The 23,943-nt window shown below is 34.1% G+C and overlaps 1 protein-coding gene across 2 annotated transcripts in view; it reads right to left on the minus strand.

Moving 5' to 3' along the window:
* LOC111153382 (vacuolar protein sorting 13 homolog C) overlaps window positions 1-23,943 on the minus strand; it is a 180,313-nt gene that overhangs the window by 130,485 nt on the left and 25,885 nt on the right. The window contains exons 6-16 of one of the 2 annotated variants that reach the window (XM_022512377.1): window positions 21,781-21,843; window positions 16,308-16,373; window positions 15,921-16,030; window positions 13,424-13,483; window positions 8,787-8,846; window positions 7,755-7,835; window positions 6,229-6,286; window positions 4,180-4,307; window positions 2,265-2,371; window positions 1,538-1,709; window positions 161-223 (exon numbers count right to left, since the gene is read on the minus strand). In XM_022512377.1, the coding sequence (XP_022368085.1) occupies window positions 161-223; window positions 1,538-1,709; window positions 2,265-2,371; window positions 4,180-4,307; window positions 6,229-6,286; window positions 7,755-7,835; window positions 8,787-8,846; window positions 13,424-13,483; window positions 15,921-16,030; window positions 16,308-16,373; window positions 21,781-21,843 (968 nt within the window). The remainder of the gene's footprint in view (window positions 1-160; window positions 224-1,537; window positions 1,710-2,264; window positions 2,372-4,179; window positions 4,308-6,228; window positions 6,287-7,754; window positions 7,836-8,786; window positions 8,847-13,423; window positions 13,484-15,920; window positions 16,031-16,307; window positions 16,374-21,780; window positions 21,844-23,943) is intronic. The other variant, XM_022512378.1, reaches the window with a different exon arrangement.

Here is a 23,943-nt window from a genome sequence, read left to right on the forward strand (position 1 = left end):
TATGCCAATTTTTTTCTCCTGAGACTAAATGAAGGCATGGAAAATCAACCTTTATTATTACTTGAACAAGTCCCATGAAGCTAAAGATTTCTTGATCTCAAGTTTAAAGGAGTAGTAGTAACATGCTTAAAACATACAATTAGCTCATCAAAATGATTACCTCAACTTGTACTTGTTGCCTTGCTAAAATTATGTTAAAAACATCTAGAGTCTTCTCCAAATCCTATAAAACAAAGAGACACTTGTAAACAAGAAAAATGGCATTAGATTAAAAAAATATTTTATTCTAGGATTTCTAGGCTTGCCCAGTCTATGAACAAACAGTAACTGTGATCTAATAAAAGGATAATTTGAATGTACACTCAGCTTTATACTTTGTTTTTGCAATAATGGAAATAAGAAAGCAAATCTTCAATAAATACAATATAAAAACGGGAATTTAATGACACCATTATAGAAACAAGAATATTTAGGAGGACGGCTTGTTTTAGGTATTATCCTTATGGTTTGTACTAACTCAATCTTTTTCATACTATTTTATACCATTGTACTAAAGGCATAAACAAAGAATTTAAAGAATGAAACACAGAGTTTAAGAATGAAACACATAAAACACAGAATTTAAGAATGAAAAATTCTACAAATCAACAACTATGTTGAAGTAGAAACCGATTTGGGGAATTTATATAAAAGTATATAAGAACCTAAACATGTATTAGGTGACCTGTGTATGAAGTAATCTATGTGCTATTTCATGAAATTCTCACAGCTCTGTAAAACAAATATTGTTTCCATTTTATACATGAGAACATCAGATCTGAGAGGCTGAGAAACTTGATGCTTTTTCTAATATATAATATCAGCAATTCTCATATTATTTCAGAATAATAGGAATGCAAATAATTCTTTACATTATGAATTTATGACAGAAATGGTTATATAATCAAGACCAGACGACACTAAGCAAATTACATACTGTGTGGTATTTTTCTGTATTTAACAGGGGTTCCTATTTTGAGGAATATAAGAGCTGTTTTTTTATATATAATACTTGGAGCTCTGAAAAAAAGCCACTAACAAAACTAATAACATACAAACATACATCTAGCTAATAATAAACATATATTTGAATAACTCTGACACTGATTTTATAAACATTATTGTAAAAACCAAATGCATTTCCCCAAATAGTTTCTAGTATTCTAATATCTTTTATCTGATACTAGGACGTGAGGGAAATATTTGTTTAAAGAAAAAAACTGAAAAAATACTCTGCATTTTCCCATAAAATTATCTCAAAAAGAGATCAGTTTTATTCTTTCTCTTTTTTTATTATGTTATGTTAGTCACCATACAGTACATCATTAGTTTTTGATGTAGTGTTTCATGATTCATTGTTTGCAATGTAATACCCAGTGCTCCATGCAATCCATGCCCTATATTCTTTCTAAAATTATATTTTAATTCAAATTATTTTAGGAAAACTTAAAGGATGATTTAACAAAGAATAGTTTTCATCAATATATATGAGATATACCTGAATTTGTTTCTGTATTTCTTCTGGGACTTTAGTCTGGGTTAGCTTGCTTTTGTAGGCACTTTTATAACTCTTGAGCAACTGCCTGTGTTTTTTTATGTTACTCCATGACCACATCTGTGTATACCTTCTTATATGAACTTCAAGAATAGAATCAATTGCATATTTCCACCTGCAAATCAAATGTTGTTAATGCACATTTGAAAACAAAGGTTTAAGAAGCAGCAGGAAAATGGCTTTTACTTTTTAGATCTATGCTGTTACATTTTTTGTTCTTATTAACTGTTCTCCTGTAAGAGCCCAGTAATTAACATTTCAATTCCCCAGTACAATTCTCCAGCTTAAACAGATTGCAAAATGAGCTAATTGCTCCAGTAAGAGAGTATGTCAAAGCAAAATCATAAAGACACAAAATGACATGTTATGCAAAATTAATACTATCTCAATATGGTTGTAACGTTAAGCCCATGTGGTGACTAAAGAGCACTAAGACCAAAAAGTGATTAAAGTCTTAATGCTAAGCTGAAAATTCGGGAACAGTCTAAAAGCAAGATCACAAGATAATGTGTATATGAAAAAAGTAACAAAGACATAATATAAAAGATATCCCTCTCATGTCTATCAAGAAAAAAAAAAAGTGGCTTCATTACATGGCTTTAAAGGTCTCTTAAATCTGAGAGTTCCTAACTATATGTTTCTCGCTTAAAAAAAAAAGATTCTAACTTACCATTGTTGACCATTGGTATGAAGTGGTAAATAAGGCTTATATTTCCTATAAGGGGCATTTCTAACCATATAATCCACTGACTCCAAAAGGTCAATCATGCTTAAGTACTATTAAAACAAAAATATAGTTATATTTATTACATTGCACACACAGATAAACACCAAATTTTAGTATATTTTCAGTATAGTAAAACTCTAACTTCCCTGAACAATGAATATCATCGTTGCCTGCCTGTTAATATCGTATTTCATCAAATTTAAGATGACATTCATTATAAGTTGTAACATAATTTTTAAGTTCTACTACAAAAAGAAAAAAGTGCTGTCAAATAAACAGCTATGCCATCAATAGTAATATATATCCTATTTTCAAACACGTTACAGTGTGCAATAAATGCCCACTGAAACAACAAATATGCTATCTGCAACCAGGGACTAGAACATGGTTGTTCCTAAAACTACATATTCTCCATTAGACCATCATTTCAGCATGGGTTATCTATGAGCTGATTTGCAAACCGCTCCAGAAAATCATTACATAACTAAAGCAAGATACAGCTATCTAATTGCCCATCTTACCATCAATAGAACTCTGCATGTGCCTGGTAAACGGCTCAAATGGAGGGAAACACATACACACACACATACACACACAGAGGTCTGTAGATAAGATAAAGAAAGGAGCAAATCTAGCTTCTTCCTTTTGGTTTTTCTTAATGCACTACTACCTAATGGTTACAGTGTGGTTATTCACCACTTAAAATATGGGTAGTCTGAACTTAAATGTATTTTAAGTTTAAAATATAACCCAGGTTTCAAAGACTTAGGAAAAAGAAAAGGATGTAAAATAGCTTAACAATTTTTTACAGTGATTACATACTGAAATGATTAATATTTTGGGAATGTTAGCTCACATAAAATGTTATTTTATTAAATAATTTCATCTTTTCTTTTTACTTTGCTAATGTGGCTACTAGAAAATTTAAAATTACAAAAACAACCCGCATTATAATAATATTCCCTTATCCTCAAGGAATATGTTCTAAGGCCCCCAGTGGATGCCTGAAACCATGGATGGTACTGAACCCTACATATGATATATTTTTCCTACACATATATATACTTATGACAAAGTTTAAATTATAAATTAGGCACAGTAAGAGATTAACAACAATAACTAGTAATAAAATGGAACTAACAATATACTGTAATAAAAGCTATGTGAATGTGGTGTGCATTTCTCTCTCAAAATATGCTATTGTACTGCACTCATCCTTCTTCTTCTTGTGATAAAACGCCTAATGGTGAGATAAAATGAGGTGAATGATGTAGGAACAGTGACACAGTGTTAGGCCACTACTGACCTTCTGACCATACATCAGAAAGAAGATCATCTGCTTCCAGACCACAGTTGACCCATGTAACCAAAACCAAGGAAAAGGAAACCACAGAGAAGGGAAACCACTGTGTATTTTTATTGGACTGCACTGAGCTAAAAGTTCATTTAGCTAAATCCCTTGTCCTCCTTTTACTTCCAGTTCTCCATCTGTTATCTAAACTCCGGGGGCATATAATCAGAATGAGAAACAAATCACATTAAAATCTTCCATCAATTGCGAATTAAATGGAAATAATGTCATTTGCTATAATTTGGTAAGATTCTCCATCAATAAGGAAAAGACCATATAAAATGAAGGAAATGATTTCTCAAATTTAGTATTTATTTTCTTAAAAATATATATACACCTATACAAATACATACATATATGTGTGTGTTTGTGTATATATATATAAATAGAATAGAAAAGTAAGTATATAAAAGAACCACTAGAGTACTGGAGAAGGAATAATCACAAAGGACAAAAGCAGTTGAGATCAAAGTTAATCAAAGCTAGAAATGACCACCTGAATCTTACCTGAGGTTTGGTCAACTCAATGGCAATATTCTGTACTTCTATGTTCCAATCAAGTTTGGGTGTTTTGAGCTCTGTTTCCGCATAAGGATTCATGTAGAGCTTTGCAGAAGCCGATATTGGCTGGAAAACTTACATCACAAGGGAAGACATAGATATGTTTATATGCCCTTACATATGAACAACTGTAAATAATTATGAGAACACTGTTACGCTGAAAGTATAGAAAAGTAATCAAAAAATTCAAAAAATGTAAAAAATCACTACCAAAAAATATTCAAGCAACTACTTATCTGTGTAATACGAACTGCAAGTTAAAGTGGAATCTCCAAGGATGAAATTGAAGTCCTATACCTCTAAGTAAAAATGTACAAAAGTAATAGACAATCTACTCTTACTTATTCAGTCTGTGTAAAATTAGGCTTCTCTTACTTACTACAAGACATTTAATGACTTTAGTATTCATTAAAAATATTAACACAAGGTAGGAAACAAAATTTGGTTAATTTGTCTTATTTACTCATTGGCAGAACTTAGGAACAGAATCACAAGTTAAATTCAGGAACAGAATCACAAATTAGATACATATTACCAAGAAAAAAGTCCTTACCACTTCACAATTTTTCAAAATGACCACTACATATATAATCTTAGAATCAAGCCAAAAAATATTCTTGAGGTTAAAAACTAGCATGAAAAGGTGTATTCGGTAAGGTGACAGACAAGGCAAAGTAATACAATAAATTTAACTGTGAATAGCATTAAAATTAGATAAACTGTGATATCTTACAGTATTTACAATTGCATAAGATTGTATAAAATTTTTAACTTATTTAGAGGTTTTTATAAGTGGAGGACACCACTTATAAATGAAGTTGTAGATTCTTCTGAGCTAATTCTTTCACAAATGAAAATAAATACTTCTCTGTTTTCATCTGAAAACATCATCACTAACTAGATCTATGAACATAAAGAGAAAGTGCCAACTCTTACATAAAGGCAGTCAGCTATAAAAGAATATGAAGAAAACAACAGTGAACCAGAGTAATAGGGAATATGGAAGAAGATGGGCATGAAAGCTGAAGAAACATAAAGGGGTATACTCAATTAAAAAAAAATAGCCTCTTTCAGAAAGGATGAATACCCAACTTTTGTAGCAACATGGACGGGACTGGAAGAGATTATGCCTAGTGAAATAAGTCAAGCAGAGAGAGTCAATTGTCATATGGTTTCACTTATTTGTGGAGCATAACAAATAGCATGGAGGACATGGGGAGATGGAGAGGAGAAGGGAATTGAGGGAAATTGGAAGGGGAGGTGAACCATGAGAGACTATGGACTCTGAAAAACAACCTGAGGGTTTTGAAGGGGCGGGGGGGTGGGAGGTTGGGGGAGCCAGGTGGTGGGTATTAAGGAGGGCACGTATTGCATGGAGCACTGGGTGTGGTGCAAAAACAATGAATACTGTTACGCTGAAAATAAACTAAAAAAAAAAAAAAGAAAAAGAAAATTCTCACATATAAAATGAAAAAAAAATAGCCTCTTTGGAATGAAACTAAAATGGAGAAAATAGATGGCACAAATAAATAGTCTGCTTTGTTAGCAGTCTATTTAAAAAGAAGTAAAGATGAGGATACCAAGAATTAGAAAAGCCACTTAGAAAAATCTCTCGAGTTTGTCATAACACTCTAATAGTGACATGGCAAGGTTGACTTGAATACCAGAATCTCAGAGATTTAGTTATTAAACAAAGGAAAGAAAACCTAATTCCTAAAACAAAGGTGATAACAAGAAGGAAACATGGAGGTCAAGGATGTTTAGCTGTTGGGAGTAAACTACAATCCTACTACCCTCTTCTCTTATTCTCCAGTGGCGTATGTGTCATAATCTATTCCTTAACAATTTGTTATAATCCAAATATGCTTTATTATAAAACTAAAATATAAAATTCTTCCTCTTTGTCAAAGTAACCTTACCAGAAAAAGTATATTGAGACAGAGTATTTAATCCTATGCTTCCTATAACATGAAATAAACTTTTACCACTACTTACTGTACTGATGATTTGCAGGTATATTGCTACTTCTAAGAATTCCACTTTTCAGCTGATCCTAAACAGAAAATTGAAGATGAGAATGAAAAAAAATGCACACACGTTCAGCTACACATATGGATCTTAAAGCTATATCTTTATTCTCTTTGTAATTAGTAGTCCATAAGAAAAATACAATGAACAATACTTATGGGTATATTTCTTTAGAATAAAATATAGAAGTAGATCATCTTTAAAAATTCTAAAATATCTAAAAGTTTTATCACATCCTGTTCCCCTCTGACTTAAAAACAAAAACTGGGGCACATGGGTGGCTCCGTTGGCTAATTGGCCAACTCTTGATTTTGGCTCTGGTCAGGATCTTGGGGTCAGGTTCTGGGCTCAGTGGGGAGTCAGCTTCAGGATTCTCTCTCCCTCAATCCCTCCCCCCATGCACTTGCACAGGCTCTCTTAGCCTCTCTCTCAAATAAATAAGTAAATCTTTAAAAATGAAAAAAGAACTAAACATCCATGAATTAGGATTTCAAACTTTCTAGAAAAAGGCAAATTATTTGTTACAATATCTTTCTGAGCAATAAGAGAAAGAATCTTGAATTAATTCAAGTTCAGAAAATTCAACTCTTCCTTTTTCCTCTAAGTATATAAAAATGACTAAGATTAACTTAGCACACTGGAGTTTTGAATTAGCCTTTCACCATTGAGGAAATCATCATCACAAATGCTTAAAACATTTTCTAAGATCAATTATACTTTAAAAGAAAATTTGCTAAGAATATATTCTTTATATCTCAAAAGTACCACCTTTCTCTATAATACTCTATAAGTAATCATTCTTATATGAAACGCAATGTAATGCCATCAAAATGAGAGCATAAAACCATAAGAGCAGTTTTAGTTTAATAGTATAGGTTATTACCTCATTGTGTAGTGAATGATTTCACAAAGATCTTCAAAATCATAAGTGCTTTCTATTTATTTTTTTAAATAGTTCCCTCCAGAAGTTTAGATGCAGATTTTTTTTAAGATTTATTTATTTACTCATTTGAGAGAGATACAGAGACAAAGAGAGCACAGGCAAGGGAGAGGCAAAGGGAAAGGGAGAAGCAGACTCCCCACTGAGCTTGATTCCAGGACCTGGAGATCATGACCTGAGCTGAAGGCAGACACTCAACCATCTGAGCCACCCAGGCTCCCCCATAAGTGCTTTTTAAAAAAGAGTGCATTCGGGGCACCTGGGTGGCTCAGTTAATTAAGCATCTGCCTTTGCTCATCCCTCTACCGCTGACACTCCTCCCTGCTCATGCTCCTGCTCTCACACTCTCTCTCTTAAATGAATAAATTAAAAAAAAATCTTTAAAAAAAATTTTTTTTAGATAAAAAGGAGTGGATTCCAAGAGCTGTTTCACAATTCTCATTTGGTTAAATACAACTTAAACAAAAAATATACCCTGTGCTCATTAAAGACCTCTTAAGTTAAAAAAATTTAGGGAGTAGAGTTAGCTCTTCCAGGTATAAATTGAAATTACCAAGATCTGTTCCTTTGATCCCTGGTAAGACATGTTGCAGTTTACATTCCAGTAGGCGCTAAGACTATCAAGTTGTATAAGCTATAAAAGAAAAATAAAAGAAGTCGAGCAACTAACACATAAAAATTATGAATCAGTATTAAAAGATTATTCTCACATTTACCCTAGAATTATCCAATTGCCACTTTGAACTTTTTAAAAAATTTTTTAATTTTTTAATAAACATATAATGTATTATTAGCCCCAGGGGTACAGGTCTGTGAATCGCCAGGTTTACACACTTCACAGTACTCACCATAGCACATACCCCCCTCCCATTTTGAACTTTTAAAGGAAAAAAAATAAAGCAAAAATGGGGAAAACACAAGCATGTTATTCATGGACTTTATTATTAATCTTAGCATTTGGTAAATTGTGCTTCCAGCAACGCTATTTCTAAGGAGATTAATTCATTAAATTATCAAATATTTACTTTTAACAGACTTGTTACATGTAACATGTAACATGTAACAACTAACAGAATTTACTCTCTAACAGACTTGTACATGTTTTGCTGAATAAGAAAGACATGATTCCTCCAATGGATATGAATGACTGTTTAGAAAGAGGGGCGAGGGGAGGGGATTCTAGAACAGCAAGGTGGGAAAGCAACATACTAGACATCCCTCTTGAAAAATTCACAATGTTTATTAGCATATTTAAAGTATTGTGAAGTCCTGTGATTACAGTTTAATTATGTACAGCTTAGTACTTTGGTCAGTAATCTTGACCAGGGAATATTTTTTCTACAAATCTAATATCTCAATTACCTAATGCTCCATAAAATACAATTTGGGAAATATTAATTTTATCTGACCTTTTTTGCTAGGTGAAGAACCTAAACATCAGAAAAGGTAAGTGACTACAGAAGGTCACATAGTAAGTAGCAGAGCCCAAACTAGACCTTACAATTTTAACTCATACTCCAGTTGCACATTGGGCAATTGTTTGTACCTAGAAAAATAACAAGAAATTCTTAATCCAGTCTAATACCTTGTATATAATTTTTTCTGCTTCATTTAATATGCATGGAGTCCAGTGTTCATTTGCAGTCTAAAAGAAAAAAGTAACTGTGAAACAAAGTATATATATCATAAAACAGTACTCTAATATTTATAAACTATAACAAAATAAGTTAGATAAAAGAAATGACACCTAGTTAACCATGAGCTAAACTGTGAGCTGTTTCCTTCCCTGTCTATATGACAAAATCAAAGGAACAGTGAAAATAGAATTGAGGAGGTTCTAATTTATTTCTTTTTTTTTTATTGTGTTATGTTTGTCACCATACAGTACATCATTAGTTTTTGATGTAGTGTTCCAAGATTCATTGTCTACGTATAACACCCAGTGCTCCCTGCAAAACAGGCTCTCCTTAATACCAACCACCAGGCTCACTCATCCCCCAAACCGCCCCCCCCAAAACCCTCAGTCTGTTTCTCAGAGTCCACAGTTTCTCATAGTTCATCTCCCCCTCTGATTCCCCCCTTTCACTTTTCCTTTCCTTCTCCTAATGTCCTCCATGTTATTCCTTATGTTCCACAAGTGAAACCATATGAAAATTGACTTTCTCTGCTTGACTTATTTCACTCAGCATAATCTCCTCCAGTCGTATCCATGTTGATGCAAAAGTTGGGTATTCATCCTTTCTGAAGGCTAAGTAATATTCCATTGTATATAATATGGACTATAAGATACCTTAGAATAAACCTAACCAAAGAGGTAAAGGATCTATACTCGAGGAACTACACTACAGAACACTTATGAAAGAAACTGAAGAAGAAACAAAAGATGGAAAAACATTCCATGCTTATAGATCAGAAAAATAAACATTGTTAAAATGTCTATGCTGCCCAGAGCAATCTATATGTACAATGCCATTCCAATCAAAATACCATCCACATTTTTCAAAGTGCTGGAACAAACAATCCTAAAATTTGTATGGAACCAGAGAAGACCTCAAATTGCCAAGGAAATGTTGAAAAAGAAAAACAAAGCTGGGGGGCATTACGCTGCCTGATTTCAAGCTTTATTACAAAGCTGTAATCACCAAGACAGCATGGTACTGGCACAAAAACAGACACACAGACCAATGGAACAGAGTAGAAAGACCAGATATGGACCCTCAACATTATGGTCAAATAATCTTCAACAGAGCAGGAAAAAATATCCAGTGGAAAAAAGATAATCTCTTCAATAAATAGCGCTGGGAAAATTGGACAGCTATACGTAGAAGAATGAACCCTGACCATTCTCTTACACCACACACAAAGATAAACTCAAAATGGATGAAAAACCTCATTGTGAGATAGGAATCCATCAAAATCCTAGAGGAGAACATAGGCAGTAATCTCTTCAACATCAGCAACTTCTTTCAAGACACGTCTCCAAAGGCAAGGGGAAAAAAAGCGAAAATGAACATTTGGGTCTTCATCAAGATAAAAAGCTTCTACACAGCAAAGGAAATAGTCAACAAAAAGAGGCAACCCATGGAATGGGAGAAAATATTCATTCGCAAAAGACACTACAGACAAAGGGCTGATATCCAAGATCTATAAGGAATTTCTCAAAGTCAACACCAAAATACAGATAATCAAGTAAAAAAAAAAAAAAATGGGCAGAAGACATGAACAGACACTACACCAGAAGACATACAAATGGCTAACAGACACATGAAAAAAATGCTCATCATCATTAGCCGTCAGGGAAATTCAAATCAAAACCACACTGAAATACCACGCTATACCAGTTAGAATGGCAAAAATTAATAAGGCAAGAAACAACAGAGAGGATGTGGAGAAAGGGGAACCCTCTTACACTATTGGTGGGAATGCAAGTTTGGTGCAGCCACTTTAGAAAACAGTGTGGAGATTCCTCAAAAAATTAAAAATAGAGCTACCCTACGGCCTGGCAAATGCCTTACTGGTTATTTACCCCAAAGATACAGATGTAATGAAAAGAAGGGCCATATGTACCCCAGTGTTCATAGCAGCAATGTCCACAATCACCAAACTGTGGAAAGAGCCAAGATGCCCTTCAACAGAGGAATGGATAAAGAGGAGGTTCTAATTTAACTAAGTTCATTCATTCAGAAAATAACTGCTGAGCTACTTTGTATCGTGTGGAAGGAATTGGGTATGAATAAAAAAAGAGAGAGAGAGCAAGCCTATAAAATGGTGAAGCTCCACATTCTTTTAAAAAATCAAATAAATAAAAAAAAAATCAAATAAATAATTATTGCAAAGAAAGCCACAAGAATATGGAAATAACAGCATGACCATGTTTCTAGAAAGTCAGCGTGATCAACAATGTCAAATGAGATAAACTAAAATTAGTTTTTTGAGCAGCCAAGGTGTTACTAATGAACTTGTAAAGAAAAATTTCATAGAAGTAGCAGAGTCAATGGGTAAGGAACCAGCAGGAGTGGGGAAACAAAGATAGTAAAGGTAGAGAATTCTCTCAAAAAGTTGAGTTGGAAAGAAGAGGAAGAGAAGGTAGCAGTTAGATGGGGCCTAGGTGGAGTGGGAGAAGGTTCAGGAGGGCCTTTTTAGTTTGGTTGTAAAAGGCAGACCTGAATGTGTTTAAATTTAGCTTACAGGAAGGAGTGGTAGGAGGGAAAAGTGGGAGGGAAGGGAGTTGAAGATTTAGAAAAGAGAAGGAAAATGATGGAAAGAAAGACGGAAGGGAAGAAAAGAGGCAGAGAGAAAGGGAGGAAAAAAGACTCCCAGGACATGGGGAGGATGGGATCCAGATCAGAGGTGGGAAGATTACTCTACATATGAGTTAGATTGTAATTGGAAAGATGGAAAAAAGGAATGATATGGATACAGAAAGAGATAAGTTTGGGGTTACTGTTGTTATTATAGTCAATGTAGTAGTTGAAGCAGGAAATAACCGAGTCACACATGTACCAAATACTTTACACAAACTATCTCATTTAATCATAGCAAAAATTCTAAAATAAAGGTACTGTTTTATCAGTGAATGAATGAAGGTTAGACAGAAGATCACCATGGTAATCAGTACAATAATATGTGACAGGTGCTATAAAAAATATAATGGGGAGCATAAAAGAAAGAATGATAAATTCTAAGAGGAAAGTAAAAAAGGAATAAGAAAGACAAGGTAATATCTAACCTAAGAATTAAAACCTGAACAGAATCACCAGGGAGACAAAAGGGAAGAAAGTAATACAGGCAAAGAAAACAGTATGAAGAGTCTGAGAAAAGATACAGAGAATCAAACAACAATACACACTAAGGAAATTACATATCATTCTTACACACTAGGATGCCTCTCTCAGTCAATGAGAGGTACATAACTATTTTTTAATTTTTTATTTTGTTGGCAAGAAGCACAACAAAATACTGCGCTCATTTATGACTAATACTGTTAGTCTGGTTTTTCTGGAGCAATTATCTCTAGTCCTTATTATTGTATATTTCTTTTTTTTTTTAATCAAAAACCACTTAAAAATCATTTTGGAAAGAAGAAGAGGATAAACGGTATAATAAACACTAGCTTTGGGGCACCTGGGTGGCTCAATGGGTTAAGCCTCTGCCTTCTGCTCAGGTCCCGGGATCTCAGGGTCCCGGGATCGAGCCCCGCATCTGGCTCTCTGCTTAGCAGGGAGCCTGCTTCCCCCTCTCTCTCTGCTTGAAGCTCTGCCTACTTGTAATCTCTCTCTCTCTCTCTGTCAAATAAATAAACAAATAAATCTTAAAAAATAAATAAACACTAGCTTCCTTGACTCCCTTAACTTTGTTTCTCCAGGGTTTGTTTGTTTGTTCTTTCCAGTGTTTCTGCTTTGGGCTTCAATTTGATGGACATCTCTACTTATCTGTTTGGAAATATGATTCTGAAGGCCTTTATGTAATCAAGTCCTTTTTCTGTTTCTCTAATATTCCACTTCTCTCTCATTTCTCTTCCTCTTCTTTCCCTACACTAAGGTGCTCTCCATATAACTATCATTAAGACAAACATGTACCCAGCAAGATTTACTGTTCACTGTCCTTAACTTTAAAACATTTTTCCTACCACTTAGTTGTCCACAGAAAATAGAGGGGAAAATGTCCAACCTGAATGAATGTACATAATATCTACCCTTAAAGATCTTTAGGAGAAAACCCAAACTGTATAATAAAATGAAATATAAATTTTTTAATTTTAAAATGTAAAATAAAATATATAACCAAAATAAATGACCTTATATACAACTCAATATAATAAACACACACACACACACACACACACACACACACACACACAGGTACAAATACACATTTACAAGCTATTTGGAAATTCTACCTGCCTATACCAAGAATGAGAACATGATCTATAAAAATTTACCTTTCCCTATTTTCCCACTTCTTTAAGATACAGCTTTTAATTCTTTAAAAACATTTGATATTGATATTTTGATATTTCTTTAAGTTCAAAGACAAACCAAAATAGTTAAAGAATGTAATAACAGCATCACTATAAATTCTGAACTTCTAGAAAAACTGTGAAAAACTTACACATAAAAATAAAATAGCTATTTGTATCCATAGTTGATTTTAGGCAATTCACCCTGTGACTTGGGAATATTTATCAAGTTTCACAAAAATTGTAAATAAGGCCAACATTACCAACAGACTAAGTTCTCCCAGTGTGATACCAAATGACAGAGGCTGCTGTGGATCAGTGACCTAGCAAAAAAGAAAAGGTGTCATTAAAATCCACTGATGGGGAGAGTGAATCCATGTTCCACTCTGTACAATGGGCAACATAGGGCAATTAGTTTACAAGTAAGTCACACAACCCAAATGGATTTGGGCGGGGGGGGGGGGGAAGAGGAGGCTAAGATTATCCATATTTTGCAGGCAGGACATTGACATGGCACTTTCCCAGTGGAACTTATTATGAAGTAAACTCTTTGCTCACTAACTAGGTTCTTATCTAAATAGTGAAAAAGAAACAGTTTTCTTTATGTCTATCATTAAAGATGTTCTTCAAAGATAAATAGAACAAGATGTCACAGAGAATAACACAGCAACTAAATTACTTTTCAAACATTCACGATTTTCACACTTGGAAATGTGAACTGTCTCTTTAAGTTTTTAATACCCTTAACTTTTCAAAATGCTTTGTTAGGAAATGCCCAAGATTCTTAACATTAATTTCCTCAGTCTCTTAACCTATGAAACTTTTGTTCTATTCCTGATCTTCAATTCATAAGTTGTACTGACACACCATGGTTATACTGTACCACACTGTGTATAATGTCATTGTTTTACACATCATAAGGATGTTCAAGTCTTATAGAGTTTTTTGGGGCCATTACAGAAACCAGGGAAACTCAAGAGAAAGGGAAAAAAACATAATGTTCTAAAGCATCCAGGGTATAGTCACATAGACTCCAGAGCACAGATCCTTCGCAATGTAGCAAAAAAGCATGCTCTGGAATAACTGAGAAGCACAAAGGACATTGTGAGCTCAGTTTTTAATATCCTCCTTTATTCCCAAACTCATCTTTTTATACCTATAGACAACTAGCTCAAAATAATGTGCACCAGGGGCACCTGGGTGGCTCAGTGGGTTAAAGCCTCTGCCTTCAGCTCAGGTCATGATCCCAGGGCCCTGGGATCGAGCCCTGCATCGGGCTCTCTGCTCAGCAGGGAGCCTGCTTCCTCCTCCCTCTCTGCCTGCCTCACTGCCTGCTTGTGATCTCTGTCAAATAAATAAATAAATAAAATCTTAAAAAAAAAATAATGTGCACCAGTTTCAGAAGGATATTTATAAACACACAACCTCACTTGCTAAGGCACTACCCACAAACTACTACTATCATCCAGTGAGTGTCTTTATGATGAATTATTAGTTTCCCCACTCCCCACTTCCTAAACTCTAGTTTTCATTACTCTACATACAATAATTAAGGTGACCACATTGAAAAAGGAGTGATACAAGAAAGATCCCTCTGCACTTTTTAATTCTTTTTTAGATTATTTTTATATACTTTGTCAATGATACCAACTTAAACATAATTGATGTCCTTGGCCATTCCTATGCCTCTCCGTATTTTTTTTTATTAAAGAGAGAGACATGACATACCTTTCTAATTGTACTTGCTCAGTAAAAAAAACTTAGTTTGAGTTCAAACCGAGGTTCTCATTCATCAATAAGCCATAAGTTTTAAGAATAATTCTTTTACTTCCATGATGTGTTGAGTTGATTTATTTTGCTAAGTTTGTTTAAACAAGGGCATTGATGAGTTGGGTTTTTTGATATTTATTTGTTGACAAAATTCAGTTTAATGACTACATAAAATCAGAAGGTAAAGTCAATATAAGATAGGGATAGTTTATCTTGCAAAACTACAAATGTGTCTTATTGAAATTTAAGTTCTATAGTGAATTTATCAGGAAAAGAAAATAAATTCTATATATGTCAGTACAGCTTTAATTAAATCAGAATTTTAGAAGAGATGGAATAATATTTCCATCACCTTAGGTAAATAAAAAAATTCAAGCTTATTTTACATATTTTCAAACTTCAAAATGAAGCAAAGTATATTTAGATTAACTAAAATTAATCAGCAGTTTTTTAATCAACTGACATTAAACTCTGGTTATAAGTGAAGTGTGGTTTCTAAATACAGTTTTGCACATTTATGTAAGTTGTGCAGGTTCAATTCAATTTGTAGGAATGTAAAGAGAATGGGACCAGCAGTCTACTAACTGGGGGTTTAGCCTCCTCTCTACCAACTACCATAATAATTGACAGTTTCCATCACCACTTGGAACTAATTTTTTTGTCAATATAGTTCCTTAAAGTTGTAATAGTATATGTCTTACAGCATTAAATTCAAAATAAAAAATAGAGGACAACTGGAAAATCTGTCATAGTACCTTTAGAAAGGAGCATATGGTGGTTTTATATTTATACATATAAATGCCTAGCGAAAAAGGTGTAACACGGGAAAGAAGATACGGCAGTGTATTCATCAGAAACAAACAAACAAACAAACAAAAAGAACAACCTTGGATTTAAAATCCAGTACAGGCAACCCATATGTAGATAAATCAATAGCTATCATAAAATACACATTTAATTACTAACTTCAAATAAATTGAAATTACTTACATCATCTTCATATTTAATGTGAATATCTGTGATTTTTACTTGTACATTTTTAATTACTTGGGTTGCCAACTTTTCCAAAAATGTATCCTTTTTGGCTTCTTTTGGTTTATCTATAAAAAATAGAAAAATACAAGGTCAAAAGTTGAAATTCTCGCATACCTCATAATCAAATAACCAAAGGATAGCTAAGGCACTACTCAACAGAAAGGACAGCCTATTCTGGTGTCCTTGTTTCATTTTAGATTTATTTTAGATTTTAATATGCAATTTCTAACTTAAAACTTATTTTTGAAGTTACATTGTATCTAACATTCATTTTACCTTCGAAGACAAATCAAGTGGCGATGTGTATAAATAACACATGGCATAAAAACTACTTTTACCTACCTTTCGAGCGATCAAGACCTTTAAAACGTTTCTTAAAATGTTTTTTGTGCTTTTTACGTTTACGTCCTTCTCAGTGGAAGCATTTTAGTGAGAAAAGGATAAAATTCAAGTTAGCAGACTAGAGGACAGAAAAGAAAACAAGAGAATCTTCCTGACAGCAAATTTTGGTACAATTCACTTTACTTTATTCTAAACGGACCTGCTATTTCAATACAAACAGAAATTCACAAACCTTCTTCAGAATAACCTCCTTTAATTTAGCAAATAACTTGGCAAGTACAGTTATACAAAAATTAGGCAAAATATCCATATATAAAGCCCTTTATAATATTTATGACTTTTCACAATACAAAGTTTAATTTTAATTTCAATGTTATCAAAATATTGGAAATGTAATAATGACAGAATATAAAACTTTCAGGGGAGGTTTTCTCAAGTATATGGTAGGGACACAGGAACACAAATGAAATGAAAGGGTAGGTTGCTGACAGATGACTTCCTCTGGATGATATACCTCACAAGCAAAATCCTCTAATGAGTCAAGGATACAAAGAACACCAAAGGGGCAAAAAATGTACACTGAACTGTACTTTGAAATTGGCTTAATAATTAATTTCTTTAAAACCTCATCCTCTTTCACTTGGCACTGCCTCACATTCATGGCATTAACCAGTACCCACTTATCCAAGTTATAAACCTTTACATTTCACTTCCTACTAGACATCATCTCTAGTCTGCACTCAAGGTGGTCTCTGTATGGTCTGCCCTGTCTCCAGTCCCCATTCTACCTCCTACTAAACATTCTTCTATGGCGCCACCAGACTGATACTGTCTAGAATACCATTCATTGGGGCACCTGGGTGGCTCAGTGGGTTAAAGCCTCTGCTTTCAGCTCAGGTCATGATCCCAGGGTCCTGGGATTGAGCCCCACATCGGACTCTCTGCTCAGCAGGGAGCCTGCTTCCTCCTCTCTCTCTCTGCCTGTCTCTCAGCCTACTTGTGATGTCTGTCAAATAAATAAATAAAATCTTTAAAAATAAAAAATAAAATAAAATACCATTCACAGCCTCTTAATCCCCTGCTCAAAACTCTGTTAAAGGCTCTCTGCAGCCTGGCAGATAAAATGAAAAAGTGTTTGCATGACACAAAGGTCCTTTCATGACCTAACCCCTAACTCCCTGTGTCATTCTGTATCTTCTACTCATCCTTGCACCGGACACTTCAGAAACACTATCTGTAATTTCCAAAACAAGCCTAACTTTCTAATGGCTAATGCACCTCTCTATATACATAGATCATTCTCTGAACTTCAGCTGCTTTCCTTGAAGTTCTTCACCAGGCAAACTCCTAGGAGGCCCCCCAAATCTCAGGTCCACTAGGGCCTGTCTGAAGCTTTCTTCAACTACCTCAAGCAGCTCCGGGGCCATCTACCTCTTCACTTTATATAGACTTCCGTTAAGCAGTGATTATACCAAGACAGAAATGTATGTACAACTGTCTTGTCACCAGGCAGGAGGCTTCATTAGGACAAGAATGATCCAGTACATGGGCACAAAGTACATGACAAGCATCTGTTCAAATGAATCAAAGAATCCACATCTGAGCATTATAATAAAATATATAATTCAGTTCATGTTATATACATAGTATTTGATAGAATATAAATGATATTTGGCTTGAAATTCTAAATTGTTCTCCCTTGATATTTTAAAGTAAATTGTCCTGCCACTATAAAACTAAGAACCAAATCCCTGATTTCAAGAATAAAACCCTGAATTTAAAGTAGAAAATATTTAATAAATACATAAAGAATCTGGATTTTGCTACTACCAGTATTTCTTGCCATAATGATGGTCCCTAAGTCTTTTTCATGCATAAATTAAACATTTAGAGAAAGACTTGAGTTTTCAAAGAAATATCACTTGAAAAGAAACAAGAAAGCGAGAGTAGCCCTAAAAACCATCCCATTTGGCTAAAACAGCTTTCAGAAACAGGTCCAGCTGTCTGGGTTTAGATTCTACCATAACTCACTCTTCTTACCTGACCTTCTATTATGTTCCTGGCTTCACAACTGTTTTAGCCCTTAGTTCCATCTTTGTTCTCACTGTTAGATGTACCATGTTTAAAACTCTCCAAGTAGTTTCAAAATCTCCTCTGACTGACACAAAGTTCTTTAGAGAAAGTTTTATTTAATCTGATGAATACTAAATTTATGACTTTTGTATCACTCTCTAAATTAGTCCTCAAATATTTTGGTCTCACGACACCTTTAACACACTTAACTTGAGAACCCTAAAAAGTTTTTTATTAGTGTGGGTTACAATTATTGATATTTACCATATTGGAAATCAAAATGGAGAAATTTTAAAAATATTTATTAATTCATAATTTTAACACATTATGTAAAAAATAAAATAAAAAAGTGATAGCACTAATAACACATATTTATGAATATAACCACATTTCCAAACAAAAAGTTGTGGTAAAAATATTAGCATTGTTTTACATTCTTACAAATCTCTTTAATGTCTGGCTTGGCAGAAGACAGCTAGATTCACCTATCTCCTTCTGCCTTTGGGCTATTGAAATGTTGTTTACTTCAAGCACATGAAGAAAATCTGACCTAATCACAGATATGTAATAAAACAGGAGGAACATCCTCATGATCTTTTCATGTAATTATGGATACTACACCCAAACTCAACACATGGTAATTTCTTAAAGGCTAATTGCATTTTGGAATCTGAAACTCTATCAATAATTTTTTCACATGAATTAAAATCAACTCATCTGCCTTACACTTTAAATGGACCTTTGAGGGACGCCTGGGTGGCTCAGTTGGTTAAGCCGCTGCCTTTGGCTCAGGCCATGATCCCAGGGTCCTGGGATCAAGTCCTACATCGGGCTCCTTGTTCAGTGGGGAGCCTGCTTCTCTCTCTGCCTCTGCCTGCCTCTCTGCCTGCTTGTGTTCTCCCTCCCTCTCTCTCTCTCTCTGACAAATAAATAAATAAAATCTTTAAAAAAAAAAAATAAATGGACCTTTGACACATATCTGATTTTTTATTTTACATTGGTAATATGAAAATATTGCATCATTGAATTATGCAGATCATCTCAATGTTGACTGATTTCATTATTATCAAAAATCACATTTGTTAGTATCACCGCCGATATCATCAGAAAAGTCTTTAAGTACTGGGAAGCTGCCAAGCTCCAGGTGGCAAATAAAGTTTTCCAAAATTCCAATTTTTGCTCAAAGCTAAAAAATCTTATCATTGGCAACAAACATCATCAGCTGTTTTTTCTTGAAGTTGTTTTATTGAAGTATCTACTAAACACCCAAATCTGAATAATAGTCTGTCAATCACTCTTCCATGTAAAGTGGTTTTCCAGGAAAAAAGCAACTTGTCCAGCTAACAACTCAAACAATGCACAGGTATTTTTCCTTGAGATAATTATCCTTATTAAGTGCTTAATACTTATTTCCTTCTTTGTCACACAAAATATTAAAGACATATACTCAAGAGCTTAAGTTTACTAAAATTAAATTTTTCCTAGTCCACAAAGAACATTATTTTTTTTTAAAGATTTTATTTATTTATTTGATAGATCAAAAGCAGGCAGAGAGTCAGGTGGGGGGTGGGGGGGGAAGCAGGCTCCCCGCTGAGCAAAGAGCTCGACGCAGGGCTTGATCCCAGGACCCTGGGATCATGACATGAGCCGAAGCCAGAGGCTTAACCCACTGAGCCACCCAGGTGCCCCCACCAAGAATATTCTTAAGTGAAACTGGTGCTCTTTTCCTTTTGTTTCATCTTATTTTTTACTGTGACTAAACGGCAGTGAACAATGCAATGGCTGGCTGCTAGGGAAGTTTGGTGCCACTGTCCTGATTCATGCTAAGACAGCCACAATTTTAGCTAACGTTTTTTCTGCACCATCAGCACCAGTGGTGGCACAGTGAAAAATCACATATTATTTTAGTATTATGAAAATAGTTTTGACTTTTTGAGAAACATGCTCTGGGATAATTTTTTTAAATGACATAAAATAAGGAAGGAACATATACTTAGAAAGTAAAAAGATGAAATGATCATGAGTCTACTAGCCAAATGAATCAAAATATCATCAACAAAATTAACTATTCTCATTTCAGAATTGCCAGTATTCTAGGCCTAGTTTTTTATCCAGGTTAATGCAGTGTTTTTAAAAAAGAAACTCTGAATCAATTGGGTTTTCCTTTATAGTGACCACTGTCTGTTTTGGGGATTTGGGGGGGGGGATGGGGGAGGAGTTGTTTGTTTTTATCACCAATGTTACCCAGTGATTTTTGTTATGACTTGAATGGGCCACTGGAATTCATTTGTACCTTGGAGGCAGATTACTCCTAGGAGAATCAGAAAACACTGCCCTGGCACACTGCAGGAAGTTGGTCTAATTATAACAAAATTGAACAGTGAGCCATGAGTATTTCCAGACTTTTATATTAAATAAAGTAATTGTGAGACAAATTAACATGGTAAGTTACACTTGCTAAAGGGGCAGATTTCATTAAAAGAGAAATGCCTTTCAGGGTAGTTTCACTCAATGCTATGAAATTTTCCATGCAAATTCTTCTTCCATTGGTCAAAAGGGCCAAAATATTAAAGAAGCTTCCAGCTGAAGAAGTAATTCCAACATAATGTTATTGTTTAAATTTCTAGCACAGACCCCACTTGCCACTTAATCAAAACAAATTTTAAGTATGACTAAGTTAATATAAAGTTCTATAAAGTTATAGAAAATATATCAAATTATTTTATATATCAGAATTATTTTTAATGTACTTGTATGTATTAAATTCCCTACCATATAAAAAATCCTATTATAAATCTTAAAGCAGTTAGCCTTCAAATCTGCCTTTTGAGAAGCTTCAAATTTCACTATGCTACTGTATAAGACAATAGTCAACATGTACCTCTGGAGTTCCTATAGAGATAAGCAAATCAGGAAGGACTAAAGAACCCCAGAGGAGCACTTCTTATCAAGGCTCTAAATAAAGTCTCACTCACTAAAAATGGTTCCATTTTATTGCTTTTTACAAGTGTGAAAACGACTGCTACAGAGAGGAATTAAATATAATTGAGAAACTACCACACTCTAGAACCAGAGTCAGAAAGGCAGCCTGGATTTGAAAGTTATCCATAGATCAAACTGTAAGCTCCACAAGGGCAGTAGATCATATGTGCTTCACCCCATGACATTCAGCATCCAGCACAGGGCTTTCCACAAGACGACACTAAATATTTAGTGAATGAACAAATGGCTACAGAACACTGGGAAACAGAAATGATGGTAAAGGAGAAAAACGTGAATTACATTTCCATATTTTCTTTTTAAAAGTGGTATGTTATCAAATGGGCTCCATTAAAAGCTCAAGAATAGATAAGAATATAATTTTTTATATAGCTAGATATAATGAACCATGCATACCCACCAGGCTTGATGTCCTTGTAAACAAAGCTTTCCAAGCCATATATGAACTCCCCTGAGTGTGCGCCTGCATCCGCATGGCAGCAATAACCAGAATGCAAAGCATTTAAGAGACACCTTAATTTCACATGTAAAACATGTCTAAACTTAATTCAAAGAATTAGAAATCATGTAACAGACAGGAAAAATGTGGTGACAACAAAACCATCTATTTCTAAGGAAATATTCACAGTGAAACCATTTCCAGTAGTTCAACATACAAACTTTATTATCATATTACAACAAAATTTCCTAATAATTGAAATTATAACAATTAACAATTTCAAATTAAGCAAGGCAGACAAATATCAATTATGGCCAATGTCTCAATGAATTAGTTGAAATTTTCAAACAGTGCAAAAGTCTGCTATTTTGGTTCCCTTTTCGCTCACTGTTTTGCCCATTTGCAGAATGAAATATTGCTGTGATAGTTATACTAACTTCAGAGTTAGTTTTAGTCTGATTTGTTCCCTTTAGATACACTGTTTGAATCCTTTCTATCCATTCTTATTAGTGATGGCTACATAGCACTGTCCTCCATTTCCCTCCTCACATATAGTCCAGACACGAAGGTAAGTTTAACCTTCCTAAAACACAGCTTTGATGACATCACACCCTAGGTTTTTAAAGAAAGAAAAAGAAAATCTTACTACTGACTCTCTCACTGGTTACAGATGGAAAGTCTACCATGACACAACTAAAAATATAGGATCTACATAGAGCCAGAGTAGGTTTGAATTATAGCTCTAACATTTTCTAGCTGTGTGACTTAGGACAAGTTATGTAACTCACAGCCTTCTCAACTGTAAAATGGGAACAATAATAGCCTTATAGAATTATGACTATTAAATGAGTCAATACATCTAAAGCATTTTGAAGAGTGGCAATTAGTAAATGCTCAGTAAATGTTAGCTACTATCATTGTTATAACCATCACCACTGTCACCATCATGGCATTCAAATCTCTTAAAATTGACCTAAAGTGAGCTTTCCAACTTACAACTAATTACATTCCATCTGATTCCCAAATTCTGAGCTGTTCTCCATACATGTTCTATTCTTCCCTCTCTTTACTGTCTCCTCTACTCAGAAAACACTCTCTCCTTTTCTGCAAACTCACCTTTTAGATATAGCTGAAATATTTATCTTCACAGTGTCTGCCCTGATCTCTTTGGCTTAATGTAGTATGTTTGTTCTGAACTCCCTTACCACTTATCTGTACCTCTTTGATGAGACTCAACATATTTTCCTGTTTATGATTGATTATGCACATTTCTTATTTTTGCAACTAAAATGTAAGGTTTTTGACAGCAGGATTCACAGATTTTCTGATTTTTCTGTTTCCAACAATGTGTTGAGCAGATTGGCATCAGAGTTCTCAAAAGTATCTGGTAACTAAACAATACTGCCTTCAAAATTCTAATTTTAAACCTAGCATTCTATCCCCAGCCAAAGAAAAGTAGTGCTTAAGTAAAAAAAAAAAAAGACTTTCAGACTTGAAAGGATTTTAACAATTATATCCAACATATCCTTTCTTAAAAGCTACTAGATACACTTAAGCAAAGCAAAGTAACAAACGAATAAACAAAACTCAAAGGACCCAGAAAACAGTGAATTAAACACAGAAAACAGATGAAGACCAATTCTAGGATGACAACTGTGCATGCAGCAGGACGGAAAAAACAACCATTTCAAAGCAAGATCTCCAAGAGAAAAATGGGTCCAAGAAGGAGACCAATAGGTGGATGGGGCAATTGGAAAGTAACGCTGATAGTCATGTAACAGATTTCACGTAGCAAGTGTAAAGAATTAAAGGTAAATTTACACAGAAAACAAAGCAAATGAAAAAGTATTTACAAATTCAAGAAAAACAAAAGGTTGCATAAGAAAGAAAATATAATCATAGTACATTTGACCTACACAGTGAATTATACTGTCATAGTAATGTAAATTTCGACTAGTAAATAGCCAAAAATTATGATATGACCATATTATGAGGAGAGGGAGGGGAATTTAGATTGAAAGGAGATGGTAAGAGAAGTAAACTTCCTGACTACCGTAAGAGAAAAGCTGAGATAATACCTTACATTAATAGATTAGATAATGACAGAACATTAGCATATCTAAA

This window comes from Enhydra lutris, unplaced genomic scaffold (assembly GCF_002288905.1).
Source record: "Enhydra lutris kenyoni isolate GAN:26980312 unplaced genomic scaffold, ASM228890v2 scaffoldscaffold31, whole genome shotgun sequence".
Lineage (NCBI taxonomy): Eukaryota > Metazoa > Chordata > Mammalia > Carnivora > Mustelidae > Enhydra > Enhydra lutris.